The sequence below is a fragment of the Phoca vitulina genome, unplaced genomic scaffold (genome assembly GCF_004348235.1).
Source record: "Phoca vitulina isolate PV1807 unplaced genomic scaffold, GSC_HSeal_1.0 scaffold23, whole genome shotgun sequence".
Taxonomy (NCBI): Eukaryota; Metazoa; Chordata; class Mammalia; order Carnivora; family Phocidae; genus Phoca; species Phoca vitulina.
In genome coordinates this window covers 3,922,523-3,939,344 of record NW_022589726.1, presented here as the reverse complement: position 1 = coordinate 3,939,344, position 16,822 = coordinate 3,922,523, and the positions used below count along the sequence as shown (strand labels likewise).

Genomic DNA, 16,822 nt, shown 5'->3' with positions numbered 1-16,822 from the left:
TTTCCTAGAACATCTGGGAGTCGAATGTGATAAAATCACCAGCATCCAGTTGTAGAGCTGACAGAAATCTGTTTCCTCATCTGTAAAATGGAGATCATTTTAGGGTTGTTGTAAGAAACACATTAAAGCCTGTTAAACATTTATTGCAGTGCCGGGCGTATTGTAAACATTCAGTAACAGTAAATTGGCACCATCTTTATTGTGATCATCATCATTATAAAAAACTGAATCAGAGGGGAGCCTGGCTGGCTCAGTTGGTGGAGCATCTGACTGTTGATCTCAGGGTCATGAGTTCGAGCCCCACGCTGGGTGAGGAGACTACTTTAAAAAAAAGAAAAACTGAATCTGAGAAAATGGATTCGAATGCTAAGGGTTAATTTTAACATCTAGAGTTAAGAATAATTTTCCAAATCTGCTGATTCTGTATTGCTTAGGGTAATTAGGTCCCTTCAGAGAGAAATACTTTGCTAGTGACAGAGCCAGGAAAAGACATCGGTTAGCAAAATGCATTGACTATGTACTTGTGAGGAAGTTTTCTGCTGATTTTATTGTCCAAGAGAATGTAAGAAAAGAAAACTTGAGTTTCAATGGTTGAGAGCAGTATCTGAAGAGAGCTGTGTGCTTGGTAGTTAGAGGTGGAAGAGGAAAATATCAAGGTCTATAGTTAGCAACTGGGGATAAAAATTAACTTTCTTTTTTGCTTCCCTCTACTGATTTTCAGGCCCACAATAAAGAGAGTATATCATGATTTTAATTTGCTATTAGACTGTAACTATTTATTTATAATCTATCCTCATACTGTAATGACTGAAGATTATTTTTTGCTGCATTTAATTGGGATATTTTCTGTAATTGTTCCAAATTGGAAATTTGAAATGTAATTCAACGATTTCAGTTTGGTTCTATTAAAGATTAGGTAGGTCAGAATTAGATTTACTATGTGCACAATACCATCTCTCTATTAAAAAAGGACCATATTTCAATATTCTGTAGAATAATAAGTTTATTTTCTGTGTTCTGTTTTGCTAGTGCTCCTATATTCCTCCCTGTAAAAGAGAAAATCAGAAGAACTTGGAAAGCGTCATGAATTGGCAACAGTACTGGAAAGATGAGATCGGTTCCCAGCCATTTACTTGCTATTTTAATCAATTTCAAAGGTAAGCCAGTATTTACATGTGCATATTAAAGTTGTTTGTAGCCTTTGTAGCTTATTACAAAATAAATCATAGATTGTGCTCACTTGACAAAGTATCTGACATGGGGATAGTCTCAACTCTTTCTTTGCGTGGAGTTAGGGAAGCGACTTTACAGGTTGGGAGGCAAGTGAAGAATATGGAGGACAAAAAGAGAACCTATATCATGGCACTACCTTCTGGATAGATTAAGAAAGTACTTTCAGATAGGAACATCAGATACTAGTAGTGCTCCCTGAGAATTACAGATCGATGCACATAAACTGAACAATATGTGGATTTGTGAGCATTTTGGACTGCATCAAAACTTATCTTTCCTTTTCCTTTCTATTCCGATGAAGTATCAAGAAAATGAGTTCACATCATTTAAACTTCCCTGACTTAGAGAGAACTCAGGTTATGCCATATAACCACAGCTCACTGGACTAGAACACTACAGTACCTACCCAGGTTCATCATACTAATTTCTTCATTAAGCATTTATTGAGTATTCACAACTCCTTGCCGTATTCTCCACTTAGATATTCCAGTTCCAGTAAACCTTCTCTTCCTCCCCTAGTCCCTCTTAGTGAAGGCACTACCATCCACTCATTTACCTAGTCCAGAGAACTGTAATTCCTAATTCACGTTTCTCCTTTACGCACTGTAGCTTATATTTGCCATCATGCTGATTTTACCTCCGTAATGACTCTTCTCTGCCTTCCTTCTGCCACTGTGTTAGGTCAGATCCACATGATTTCTCAGCTCTATTAATACAACAGTTCTTCCAACCAGTCCTTCTACCTCCAACCTGCCCCCAGGCCAAGCCCATTGTTCATGCTGCCACCGAGGTGATCTTTCTAAACATGAATTTAATCAGGTTACTCCTCATGGTTTTCAGAGTAAAGTCAGCACATCTTGGCATGGCTTAACCATCAGGTGGCTATTGTTGCATAACAAACCGCCCCAAATCTAGTGGCTTACTACAATAATGATTTATTATTTCTTATAATTCTGTGGGTTGGCTCTGAGTTTTACATGCAGTCAGATGATGGCTGGAATAGCTGTGTGGGGCAAGATGGCCTCTCATGCTCAGCACTTGGTACCAGTGTGGCCAAAGTGCCTCAGTTCTTTTCCACTGGCCTCTCATCCTTCATTACGCTAGATCGCCTTCTTTACAATATGGTAGCCTCAGGGCAGCATCTCAAGAGAGCCAGGCCTTGGTTCTGGAATTAACATAACATCACTTTTGGTACATTCCATTGGTCAAAGCAAGTCATGAAGCCAGCCATATTCATGGGGTGTGAAAATCAACTTTGCTTCTTTTTTTTTTTTTTTAAGATTTTATTTATTTATTTGGCAGAAAGAGAGAGAGCACAGTAGGCAGAGCGGCAAGCAGCGGGAGAGGGAGAAGCAGGCTCTCTGTGGAGCAGGGAGCCCGACGTGGGGCTCGATCCCAGGACCCTGGGATCATGACCTGAGCCGAAAGCAGACACTTAACCAACTGAGCCACCCAGGTGCCCCTCAACTTTGCTTCTTAATAGAAGAAGCTGCAGAGGTTTTGTGGCCATATTTAACCTGCCACAGCATACAAGCCTCCTCGAGTTCTTGCTCCAAACTCCCATCTTTCCAGCTTCATCTTTATGCCCATACTCTTTGCAATAGCCACTCTGAACTATGTGCAGTTCCATAATATCTTATACTTTTATATCCATGCCTCTTTATTTGCTTCTCCTGCTTCTTGATTGCCTTGATGAAGACTCTTCATAGATATCACCTTTTCTGGACTGTTTTCCTTGATCTCCAAGTTTGGTTTAGTTGTATATTAGTTAGGATGCCATCTGTTGCGTGTAAACAGAAAACTGACTCAAAGTATCATAAGGAATTAGGAAATTTATTATTGCATACATTAAGAAATGCACAGGTAGACCAACATTAGGGTTGTTTGATGCAGTAACCTAACAGGGTCATCAAGAAGCCAGGCCCTTTCTGGATCTCAGGTCTGCCTCAGATCCCCTCATGGTTACAATATAGTTGCTGCAGTTCCAGATGTCACAGCCAGGCATTGCAGTGTCCAAAGGCAAAAAGAAAACTATCTCTCAGGGTGCCTGGGTGGCTTTGTTGGTTAAACGTCTATCTTCAGCTCAGGTCATGATCTCAGGGTCCTGGGATCCAGCCCTACGTCAGGCTTCCTGCTCAGTGGGGATGCCTCTCTCTCTCTCTCTCTCTCTCTCTCTCTGCCCCTCCCCCGCTCATGTTTTCTCTCTCTCTCTCAAATAAATAAAATCTTTACAAAAAATAAAATTATCTTTCTTGGTATGTTTTTGTTAGAATTAGGAAACCTTTTCTCAACTTCCCATAACTGACCTCCCCTTAGGTATCCTTGTTTAGAATGAGTTCTTTTGCCTACACCTAAACCAGTCACAAGTATACCACTGAGTTGGGGATAGGGCAATATCTCCTAAGTTGGATGGAGAAAGGGTGCACACCTGAGTAGAAAGGAAGGAAGAAGAAAGGGGCTAAGATGTTGTGGAACAGTCAGAAGTGCCAGCTTCAAGGTGTGTCTTCCCTGTTCTGTTTATGCAGCTCTATCCCAGAGGTCTGCAACCCTCACTTCACATAACTATGCCGTAGGAGCTTAAAAAAAAATGCACCACAGACCTATTAAATTAGAATTTCTGGTGGTTGAACCTAGGCATTATCATTTTTAAGAATTGATTTTAGGGGGTTCTAATATGCCACCAGATTGAGAACCACTGCTTTATCCTCTCACTTATCACTCTACTGGAATAATTTGTGGACCCATCTTCCTCATGAGACTATATAGGGGTTAATGGTGTAGGACCTATTTTCTTTGGCTTTATATCCCTGGGACTTAGCACAATGCCTGTTTCTCAGCCAATAAAAGCTTGGTGAATGAATGAAATGAATGCAATGTGCCAGATTAATAAGGAAGGTTCTTTGCTTCCAAGGAATTAGAATTTATTGGGAGGAACAGGTGCTTATGCAAATAGAAATATGACTTCATCAGGTAGAAATGAAAGGGGAGAAGACCTTGAAGACAGGATGGCTGCAATAAAGAAACAAAGGCTTGACAGTGTAAGATACATCAGGTGTTCAGGTTATTTGATAAGGAGTGGTGAATTTGTAAGGTGGAGAGGTAGTTTGAGGTTAGATTTCTAAAGGGTCATAAATGCCGTACTAAGGAGATTGTCTGCCATATGGGCAATGACAATTTGTGACAAGTTTTGTTTTGTTTTTAACCAAAGACGGACTTGAGTGGATCTCTGATTTAGAAAGTAACCAGTTTAGGGCCCCTGGGTGGCTCAGTCAGTTGAACTTCTGACTCTTGATTTTAGCTTCAGTCACGATCTCAGGGTGGTGGGATCAGCCCCACGTTGGGCTCCATGCTGGGCATGGGGCCTCCTTGGGGTCCTCTCTCTCCCTCTCCCTCTAACCCCTCCCAAATAAATAATCTAAAAAAAAAAAAGAAAGTAACCGTTTCGAGTGTTGAATGTGTATTGGAGGAGAACAATGGAGAGTTAAGGGCAGAGTGCTCTAGCTCAGTGATGGGGAGAAAGTAAGGAGAGTACTGAGTGAAAAAAATAACTTCTTTGAGTGGCTACCATGTGCCAACCATTGTGAATAACATTGTGTTTAGCTCACCAAATTTCTTATAGTAGTTCTAAGTGCCAGCTGCATGTAACATATGAAGAAACTGAGTCTTAAAGGAGTTAAATAACTCACCCAATGTCCACAGCTATTCAGTGAGAAAAACTGGAATCCAGTTAGTCTGATTTCTGAAGCTCCTTCTATTAACTGCCTGCTGGTCCTCATGAAGATTTTAGAGGGCCCAGATGAGAGCAGAAGTAGAAGCAGCCAATAGAGGGGCAGGTCAGGAAGATGTGTGAGAGTTACAATCAACAGAACTTAATGACAGTGTAAGTGCTGAGGAAGAGGAAGGTGTCACATTTGCATGGGTGAGAGAAAGGACAGGCCAGCTCTGACTGTGCTGAATTCGAGGGACTCATAAGAAATCCAGAAGATGCTTGAAAGAGTTAGAAATGCAGAGTTTTATTTTTATTAAAGATTTTTATTTATTCTGGGTGGTGAGGGGCAGGGAGAGAGAGAATCCCAAGCAGACTCCCCACTGAGCCTGGAGGCTGATGTGGGGCTCGATCTCATGACCCTGAGATCCAGACCTGAGCCAAAATCGAGTCAGGCGCTCAACCAACTGAGCCACCCAGCTCCCCTAGAAATGCAGACTTTTAGTTCAGGAGCAGGCGGTCCGGGCCAGTGTTAGACAGGTCTGGGAGCGATAGAGGAATCAAAGAGGGAATGCATACCAGGGATCCATAGAGAGGAGAAATGCTGACAGTTTCGGGATCATCTATACTGAAGGTACAGGGAGAAGGAAGGTGGAGGAAGTGGCCAGATGGTGAGAGGCGAGTCAAAAGAGCATAGTGTCTTGGAAGGGGAGTGTTTTAAGGAGAAAAGGGCAATCAAAAAGGGACTATTGAGAAGTCATTGGTTTTGGCAATCAGAGGTCTGTTGGCGGTTTTTGTGAAAACGGTGTAGGTGCCATCTTAGAGCAACGGGGTTAGAAGTCATTTTATATTAGCCTGAGGGGAGAATGTGAAGGCACTAGTAAGTGCAGACTACCCTTTCAAGAAATTTGCCATATCTGGAAAAAGAGTTTGGGGAGGAGGTAGTTCAAGGAAAGCAGGAATGGGTTCAGAGAAATGAGCCCGCTACAGACTAAAACTGCTGAGGAAGAGAGAAGCTCTCTTGTTGAGCATAGATAGTAAATGAGGCGGAGTGAAATGAACACACCCTGAGGAAAATGAGACCAGATGAAACAAAAGGAGTAGTGGTCTTCTTTCTGTGAGGTGGGAGCCCCGTAACAGGGAAGGGGCACCAGAGGTCAAGACAGTTTGATTCTGAACCCACTACCGAACGAATCGAGTGATCCTTTACGCTTCCTGCCCTGGACTAGGAGCTGGTCTCCGAGCTGACACCTGCAGCTGGAAGCAGGCAGGGGCTCCCCCCTCCCACGGGCTTCCTGACCAGCTAGTGGTCATCTTAACAAACTTCCCCTCACTCCCCGCTCAGGTATCTCTGAAGGCTGCCTCCCCCAAACACAGCTGCCTCCTGTGGGCATGAATTCTGAATCTCCTCAAGTCCCCAGTAAGAAGGACTGTTCCTCCAGAGTGGTGAGAACTCTGAAGGACCTAGCCCTGCATTCCATGCTACTTGTGTGCACTTGAGCAACAGGGAATGTCAGCCCTTCGTACCTCCTTCGGAACGATACCCATTCCCTACCATTGTCTCCCTGTCCCATTCCCAAACTGTCGGGGGTGTAGACAGAAGTGGGGGCAGTCTGTCACCACCCAGAAGCACTCAAAACATGATTTTAAACGACTCTGGGAAACCAGAAGTTTGGAGTCTGGCTCCTGTACCACGACATATGTAAGAGGAAACGAGCACTGGTTGGAGGTGTGAAAATGGCAGCTCTCAGTACATGTCTTACTACTGCTAAACATGAAATAAAAATAGACTTACTGTAGAGACACCCAGATGCTCTCGATAAGATGAACTTTATATTTAAAGTAACCTTTAGATTTCACTCAGCTGTAGGAAATTGGGGAGAATAGTTACCAGGAAGTTTCCATTTTCAAGAAAGGATGTTACAGTATTTTAAAAATCTAAGACAGGGATTATTGGAATATCAGCTTTCACTCTTTAAGTCTTATGTAGGAGAGCTTTACTGAAGAGTAGAATCTGCAGCGGCCAGAGCAGCTACCAATAGCCATGCCCGCCATGGGAGGCCAGGCCCCAGCGCTCACCCTTCTTACCACCCACAGGGAGGAAGCCATGCTTGGTGGCTGATGCTGGCTACTTCCATTTGTGATCTTCCCAGATAATCTTTCAGCTCTTTGCTTCCCTCAGCGTTGGGGTTCACAATCTCCTTCCAATGTGTGGTTTTCCTTCTTACATTTTTTTTTTTTTTATATATAGGTAAATCACATTTACCCTGCTTATACCATTTTGTTTTCTCTTAGCCTTTCCCTGGCTTATCCTTTCTCCGTGAAACTCACCTTACGCCCTTTTACTGAGTATGCTTTGAGATCCTCATTCCATTGACTGAAAACTTCTTTGCAGTCCCAGGCTTGTCATATAATTCTCCTACTTCACCTTTGCCTGACTGGCTTCGCCTTGAAGAGAACATGTCCTTGGCAAATGGTTACTCATTCCTCAATTCCCTCCGGATCAAAGGGCTGGGAGGAGCGGTGGGTCTTTATTTTTTGAACTTTTTCTTTTATGGAGAGCATAGTGGTTTTTTTGTTTGTTTTCATGCAGGTCTACTTTTTAATATTTTGTCCTCCTAAGTGGATAGTAGTTCACAGAGTGCACATAGTAGGTACACACACACAAAAACACACACACACACACACACCTGTCCAACCAACAAGTCCAGCCATGCCACCTGCAGTCTTAAATTCATTCCCTTGGTCCAGGCCCTCACTATTTCTCATTATTGAAATGATCGTCGACTAGCCTTTCAGCCTTGGCCTTTCATCCTCGCCCGCACTATACGGTTGTGTTTTGTTTTATTTAAACCTCTATTCAATCTTGTCACAATTCTCGATTAGATTTTTCTGCCTTCTAATTGTCCATAGGATAAAGACCATGCCTTCCAGTTCCAGCTCCAACTTCGGCTATTTAATTATGTGCTAGTCATGCGGAAACAAAAAAAGAGCAATTTGGGGGGGGGGGGCGGAGAAAAAGCCAGCCATGCCCCATGCCTTCATGGAGCTTAGAGTCTGTGGCCACACCGTCAGATAGATAATTATAAAGTGGGGTGAATGCTGTGAAGGAAAAGTGAGGGTACTGCTACGAGATATTGTAACAAGGTGCGGAGTTTCAAAGGCCTGTGTGAGTAAATCATGACTGGGTGGAGACCAGAGGGTGTTTAAGCATTAGCTAGGAAAAAGTGAGGGGAACAATATTTCAGAAGGAGACACCACCATGTGTAAAGGTTCTGAGGCAAGAGCGAGGTTGGTGAGTTTTAGGACCTGAAAGGTCATCATGGCAGGGAGGCTATGAGTGCGGGGGTGCATGGCGAGCGTTGACACTAGAGAGAAAGTAGATAGGGTATATGCAGGTTTCTCTTAAATGCAGTGAGCAGCCAGGGCTGGGTTTTTAGGGGAGTGGTGACATGATCTGACTTAAAGGTTTCCACTTGTGTTGAGCTGTTCCAGTTACCTCAGAGTCCTCTTTGTTTCCCTTGCATATTGATGCCTATGCCCTGGTCCCTTTCCTCTTCCCTCACCTGGGGACACCTTCATCTTTTTCCACCTCTAGGAATTAGCATAGCACAGTGGTTATGGAAGGCGCCCTGGAACTAGCCACTTTCTAGTGTGTGTGGCCTTGGCTGTGTTCCTTTAACCTATCTGTGCCTCAATTTCCTTTGTAGAAGGGGGAAATAATAAAGTTATTGTGAGGTTATCAAGGAGATGCCATGGGCTTAACCCATAGTATTTCCTATAAAAATGTTTGCTTCATTATTTTACTGCTATAAATAAGGTTTTCCTCAAATGTCAGTGTGTAACCTTCTCTTACCTTTTCTGGTACAATTACTTACTTCCTCTTTCTGTGCTTCCATGCTGCTGTGGTTGCTTTTGTCACCCTATCATAGAGTTAGTTGAATATGTACCCTTCTTTCTTTATAGATTATGAATTCCATAAGAGCAGCAATGAAGTAGCTAGCATCAGGCAACTGTGTTTACATTTCTCCTCTACCAGTTATTAACTCTGTGACCTTGGGTAGATTGTGCAACTTTTTGATCTTGGTTTCCTCATCTATAAAGTGAGGATAACATTATCCATCTTAAGGGGTTTTTTTTGGTAAGGATCATAGCTGCACAACGGTGAGTGCTTAGTAAATGTATGTGTTTCTCTTCCCTTGCCCTGCAAATTTCTAACACATAGAGTAGAAACAACTATTCAGTGAATAGTCTGGTTACTCAGTGACGAGGCTGAGTGAGGTGTCAAATGAATAAGGAGTAAGGGTTTTATAAATGAGTAAAGCAAAATAGAACACAAGCCCAAAATAACTAAAAAGAAGAGATTCTATTGTTAAATAAAATGATTATCTTGTACTTCTGATACTGCACGGATACAGCCTAATTTTTAAGTTCATTCAAAGTATGTTTGTCCTATAGTAGATCTTTTTAAGTTTAATTTACCCATAGCATTTTAGAGGAAGATGAACATTATGGCCTGACCTGAAATTGAGTAGAGTGCCCTTTAAACACAATTTGAAAGCCATTAAAATAGAAGATTAAAAGCAACGGATTAGAAAAGGACTGCTCACTCACTTGGGGCTTAGTTTTCTTATCTATAAAATTTGATAGACTAATAGATTAAATGATCTCTAAGATTCCCTCAAGCTCTTGCATTTTACAGTTTTGTGATTCTCTGATTCTAAAGGCTTGTACACACAATCACAACAGCTTAAGATGCTAGATAAAATCCAAATGGTGAAAAGAGAAAGAAAATCAGCAAAGAACTAAGTGGTTAACAGTCTGGAGCTATTTAATGGGGGAGCAGACAGTCTTCCTACCTCAACAATAATTGAGTTTCATAATGATGACACTGAGTCATCCAAAAAGGTTAAATTTGCTTCAGTGCACTCTCCTTAAAAGGTAAGGGAATGTGTAACACATTTTTGGAAATATTTTTACCAATAATATTTTAGCATTTTTGTTAGTTTTTATTCAACTTAAAAGGTTAAACTTCAGTTATTTGGAAAATTCACTTATGTGAATATTTACTTTGTCTTCTCATTTTAGGGGCCACAAAGGTCTGCCTGCTACAAAGTGCTCAACAGTCTTCTCTCATGGTCTTCCCCTTTTCTGTGTCCTTGATTTCATCCATAAAATCACCACCATTTCGGTCGCTTATTCTTTCATTTATTCCATAGGCTCTTGTTAATCACCTGCTATGTACCAGGCAGCGGTGGTCAAAGATAGTAAGACAATAAGACTTTGTCTCTATGTTCAAGGGACTCTTTGACTAGTATGAAATATATTTATGTAAATAAATAATTGGAATGCAGTATAGTAAGTTCTATAATGATAGCAATAGATACAGAATATAGGTATAGATATAGATGTAGATATAGATATATAGGGAAAGTTTGGGTTGAATTTTAGAGTGAGTAAGACTCTTCCAGACAAATGAAGGCCAGGGAAAGGGATTTCAGGGAAAACAATAGCATGTTCAAAAGCATTATGATTTGTAGTATCATGGGCAACTGGAAGAAATGTAAGGAGCTTCATATGCTTGGAAAGTGCCTTTAGGGGAAAAGTGTAGATGAACCTGAAGAGATTGAATCAGATAACAGTACTGTGCTCTTATGCTTTGCTAAGTGTTTTAGACTTTATGTGCGGTGGAGGAGTGACAGTCATGTTCGTGTTCTAGAAAGACCAGTCTGGTGGCTGTGTGGAGGATAGACTTTTGCACCAGCCTGGGCAAGGGCTGAAAAGAGCTTGGGCAGAGGCAGACTTAGTGGAGGAACAAAGGGAGGGGATGGACATGAGGCTTTAAGGAAGTGGAACCCACCAACTTACAGATGCACGTGATGCATGATGGGGCAGGTTAAGAAGAGGATGGAATTAGATGATTTTAGCTCTCTGTCCTGGGTGAGTGTATTGGATGCAACATCTGCTGGGGGTGGTTCTAGGGAAGCTTCTGCTTTCCTGATGTAAGTACCTCTGCTTCCTGTTTCCACCCCCTTGTTCTGGCAGAAAAGTGGAGAGATGTGGCTTGAGACCAGGAATGCAGAAGCCACTGGGGCAGCTTTGAGGAGACATGCATGAGGAAGGACATCTATATATTGAAAAGAGTAGAGCAAAAAGATAGAAAGAGCCAGCCTCCCAGCACCATCATTGAGTGGCTGCCCCTTGTCTGGCCTGCCGACCTCTGGATGTCTCGTTATGTGAGACAAACACCACTTACATGCTTACATACATACCTCTGCATACATTTATAACCAATATGGTAAAGAACAGTTGGTCAATTGTAGATGAATTTCACAATGTCTTTGCATTTGTTGTTGTCTTATGAAGCCCTAAAACCAGATTTCTTTTAATATATGTATATGGTGAATTTAATTGTTTCATTGCCTTCTAAGTTTTCCTTTGTTTTTTTATGGGACAAATTACTAAAGAAAAAGCCTTGTCTTTGCTGGCAGACCTCTTGGGATACAGATGGGGGAAAAAACTGTGTATATAAAGATAGGAACTGATATTCTGAACAAATTCCATAGGGAAATTTTATTGAGTTTTGAATGAATTACTAAATACTAGCCTTGATCTTTGATAAAAATGCAATTTTTAATAGAGCTTTTTACTTTTGGTTGCTATTTACTCTGAAAAATATTTCTTATAATGTGTCGTTAAAGAAGAGACTTGTTCTGTAGTGAAATTTTAAAAGAACATATTGGCTTTCTCTTTAGGCATCGAATCCAATGATATATCTTGAGTCTTAAAGGATAAAACAGTGAATCTGGAATCTTAACCAAATTGAATCTTTTCCATATACATTTGTGTCTGATACATATTAAGGGAGATTACATCAGAACCGAAAGCTCTCTCTAGTCTCACAATTTGTACTTTTAAAAAAAAAGTGGTGACTGCCATGGCTTCTCCAAGTATGCCCCGGACTATGTGTGGAATTCACTGCAGTGTTTTTCCAAAGTCTGACATCCAAACCGCTGTAGGCTGTATGTTACTTACTTACGATATCAACCTGAGGGCTTGTTTTCTGATGGTTATTCAAAGTGTTTTTACACTTGTAGATTAATCTCCTAACAGCTTTTATCCTGTGGCAATAAAGCTAAGAATTGGGTGTTATTAAATCGCTTTTCATTTAAGATCTGGATGCAGCCATCAAACAAAGCTCTGGGGGAATTTGTGGGAAAACTACAAGAACCGTAGGACAAGTAGGTCACAGAGTGCAGCATCGTCAGAGGGCGGAATGCGGGGCAGGGCTGTGCGTCAGGAGACTTCAGTTCTAACCATAGCTCACACCGTGACCGGGTGTGTGACCTTGGGCTACTTACCGGGGAGCTTGTGCCTCAGTTTCGTCTCAGATAAGATAGGGCCAGATCTAGCCTGTAGCACAGGGAGAGGGTATCCCAACCCGGGAGACATCTAGTCATTCACTCCACAAGCGAATCCCTGCCACAACATTTTTTTTTTTTTTCCAAAGTATTTTCCATTCTCTATTTGAACAACTCTGGTGACCATGGACACATCACCTCTCCCTGAAGAAGCCCATTCTGTTTCCAAACATTTTTAGTTGTCAGTGACTCATTTGGGAAATATCTAGCATAGGCCCCTCCATAGCGACAGAAAGTGGATTAGAGGTCGGCAGAGACTGAGGAAGGAGGGAAATGGGAGTTACTGCCTAACAGCTCCAGAGTGTCCTTTTGGGGTGATGAAAAAGTTTTGGAAACAGATAATGGTGATGGTGGCACGACATCACAAATGTAATTAACGCTACTAAATTGTATACTTGAGATGTCCACTTTCATATTATATACACTTTACCACTTTAAAAGCAATTTCATCTTGGTGAGCGCTGTGGTGTTAGTCGGAAGGTAGAGTGTATTGAGTTTTACAGCAGATGAAATGGTCTTTAAGGTCACAGGCCAGGGAGGAGCAGGCTAAGGATCTGAACCCGAGACCCTGACCCTCAGTCCATAGGGGTCCTACGATCCACACTGTTGTCAATGTTTGTGATGTTCTTCTGTGCTTGGAGCCGGCCTGAATCGGGGAGGCCAGAACATTTCCACCACCATCGTTCAATCCAGAGACTACAACTCAGTTAATGGGGCCTGACAAAGCACTATTTGGGCAGCCGCAACGCACTGTTAATTCCTACAGAGCTTATTTATAGTTAATCAAACTGAGTCCTCCCAAATCTGCTTTATACATACTACTCTCCAAACAGCCCCCCCTCCCACTTCTAAACTGGGAGGATGGCGTTCTGGATTTAAATGCAAGGATTTAAAATGTATCCCTATTTAAACACATACCGTTGCTTTTTCTGATTCTTCCACTCTCTTCCGATTATTTTGAATCTTGATTCTAGCACACATCATATTTGTTACTTCTTTCATCATAAAATGTTAATCCAAATTGTAAATCAAAATGACTTCGATCCCCTTATTCGAGTTATTGATAAAAATGCCAGAAAGGACTGGGTCACAGACAGACACCTGACTGTTTAGCTGGTGGTCTTCCCCTGGCCTTACCCGGGAATGACCAGCACCTTCATATAGACTTATTCCGTTCCAGAAACTGTTTAAGTGCTCCATACATTGAATCTCATTGAGTCTGTGGAACACCCCAGCAAGGGTGTTATTGTCACACTCATCACTTTATGCATGAGGGAATGAAACACAGAGAGGTTAAACAGCTTGCCCGAGTCACACAGCCGCCAAGTGGCAGAAGCAAGATTCAAACCTATGCCCTCAGCTTCCGGAGTCCATGTTCGGAAACACTGGGCTGTCCTGCCACTGATACGGCCAGGATTCCAGCCCGTATTGGGATAGGGTAACATAAGGGACTCGGTGAAATCTGATCAAAGAGACTGCTACTATAACATTCTTTAAATGTTCCATTGGTGGCAAAATAATATGAAATGCCAGACCAAAGGACTTGTGTTTTGTGTGTGCTCTCTCTTCTCCCAAGAAACTTAGATTCTAAACTCCTGTTCTCCTTTCATGTCTGCTCAAAAGATATTTCTTTTTTACTTCCCCAGGCACACTTTAGTCTTCCTCTTTTATTACCTCAGCACTTTGTACAAATGTTCGTTCCTTTTTGAACTGTATTTCCACAATAAACAAATAACAAACATTTACGGAGCCCCTGGGGTGCGCAGCTGGAGTTGCACTGGGTAGTGGGAATAGACACGACGCTCCTGCCCTCGGGCCTCCTGCTGGCCAGGGAGAGCCAACACACGAGTACAGCCCTGGGGTCTGCCCCATTGTCAGTGTTCTGCAAGTGCTGTGGAATGGCTAATTGGAAGAGAATTAAGTACCAAGAAGGTCTTTGAAGATGCTCAAGTGTGCATCTGCAAACTGTTTTTGTGCTTGAAATTAAGAGAGGACTAATTTCGACCACCATGGCTGTTTACTTAGCCGAATTGTAGGGTCCCCAGCCTTTATCTGGGTGTTTTGGTCAGCTTAGGCTAAATTGTGCTGTGCTAACAACCTGAAAACCTGGGTAGCTCCTAACAATGAGAATTTATTTCCTGTTTACAGTACCTGTCTCTCTTGAGTTATAAGCAGCTTTGCTCCATGCGTTATCACTTCTAGACCCCGGCTGAAGGAGTGGCCCCCATCTGGGACATTAATACCAGTCTCATACAGAGGAAAAGAAAACAGATTTCCCCAGGGATGCCCATGCCTATAATTTTTAGTGATTTTCAGACTGTTTATCGTGTTTAGTCCCAACGATCTGAGGGCTATTTACATGTATTTTCTTGAGTTTTGAACATCACACGTTACCAGGGTAAAGTCAGGTTACTGACACATCTAAGAAAAACTTAAAGATTGACTGATAGGATTTTTTAATTCTGTTGTACCATAAGTCATCCCTTTACTATGCATATTTCTCTATACAACTTCTGTTTTCCAAATAGCAATTTATCCATTAGGAAAAGAGCTTTGCAATTAATATAGCTCATTTTACTGTATAGAAGTATTTCAGTGTATGTTCAGTGCACTTTTCCAAGAGAAATAACTGCTTAACAGATTATAACAAAAATGAATATAAAGCTATTATTCATGTACTCTTTACTATATATTTTAGCGGTTAGGATGAAGGATTCATTGCTAGCCTCAATAGAAATGCTAACTTATTTCTATCTTCCTACATGCAGCAACAAAGTATATCTACTCTGCTAATTACCTAATTAAAAAAACCAACAATTTGGTGCATAATGTTAATAAAATGAGTACTTAACAATTGGGAAGCTTCTAGAATGACAATATTGTAATAGGAGATAGCCCTGTTTCCTTTGAACTTTTACAATAATAAAGAAGATAAGCAGTTTACCCAGGATACATTTTTCAGATCCTCTCTTTAGAGCTGCCAAAATAATGAAGTCATGCTGATGGGAGAGGTATATAAAAGAAAATCAATTGTGGTGACTGGCGAATTTTTCTTCATTGAGGATCTAATTACAGGGAATGGGACTTCACTGAATCAGACATTAATGATTCCTAGGAGTAAGTTGTGGAATGGGATACAGGATCTTTTTCAGAGGTTTGGGGAGAATAGAATGTCTTTTCACCCGCTTGGGCTATTTGGTATAGCTTCACTCAGCACTGGCTTCTTTCCTAGTGTGCTGGGTCTGGGACAGTGCTGTGTGGGGCAGGAGCAGTGAGGAAGTCTTCTCAAGCGTGGTAAAGCATCTGAGTGGGAGTGGGGCAGGTGAGTTGAAGGAGAAAGACCCACCAGTGACAGTAGTTATGTGCACGGGGGTTGGTTGGATGGGCTAGAGATAGATTTTAAAATAAGCAGGAAGAAAAGAAATTTTGTAATGACAAAAAGAATAGTAAACATGATCACTTTCTCTTAGAAATTTTCTGAAAATAGTTGGCACAGTCGGTAAAAATACAAGCAGATACACAAGACTGTTTATGCAAATATATTTATGGTATTTATGACCTCAAACAAATCCATGCGGGCCTTTGAGAGAATTCCTATGAAGTCTAAGATCTTGCTTCCTACCAGCTGCCCCGCCCCCACATTTGCTTAACTGAAACTCCATGGCATTGGATTTTCATTCCCTTCTTATTACACTAACATTTACTGAGGTCTCACTTTGAGCTTAGCACAGTGTGATGCTCTTCTAGGTGTTAGAACCATTGGAAAAAAATATCCAGGCTTTATGGATTAGGCAGACCCACTGAGACCACTCTTCTTTGTGAGGGTATTTGCATTTGAGTCATGGGTAGGTGAATGAGCCCTCATTGCTCTGTCCTTACTGATATTTTACTAGTTAAGGAACGCCCCACCATCTTGATTTTATGTCAAAAATCATGGGGAAAATGTTTCTCAACCTCCTTTTAAATGCCACATTTCAACTGCACACAATGTGCCAGTATTGTTCAGATGGTAAGAAGACACGTTGACATTTGGGGGGATTCCTTACCCGCCTTATTTCCTTGAGAACCAAACTCTGAAGCTCTTGCCAACCTTATAAACACCCAATGGAATCCCTGCTCATATGCATATTTTGGGTCATCAGTATGTTTGTCATTTCTCCCTGGAAACGGTTTCTCACACCCACGTTGCAAGTGTGTGATCTGTGATTATATCCTCTGCTAGTTTTTCAGTGTCCTCTGTGCATGGAGCAAGGGCTGAGAACATGATTTAGCTTAGGGAAATGATAGAAAATGTGGTTGTTAAAGTGATCTTTCAGAAGTCTTTTTCTATGGGTAGTGACTATGCTAAATGCAACTCATGACTTCCTTTTTCCAAAACACTGGAGTAGGTTTGAGCACTAGGATCTCCCGATCATGGTATTAGACAGACGTACAAGACACTGGCTCAACTTTTTAAGCCCTT

At 41.6% G+C, this 16,822-nt stretch overlaps 1 protein-coding gene across 1 annotated transcript in view; it reads left to right on the top strand.

Moving 5' to 3' along the window:
- The window catches only part of KCNMB4 (potassium calcium-activated channel subfamily M regulatory beta subunit 4), a 59,637-nt gene that overhangs the window by 26,942 nt on the left and 15,873 nt on the right, over window positions 1-16,822 (top strand). The window contains exon 2 of the mRNA XM_032420447.1: window positions 1,030-1,157. Within this exon, the coding sequence (XP_032276338.1) occupies window positions 1,030-1,157 (128 nt within the window). The remainder of the gene's footprint in view (window positions 1-1,029; window positions 1,158-16,822) is intronic.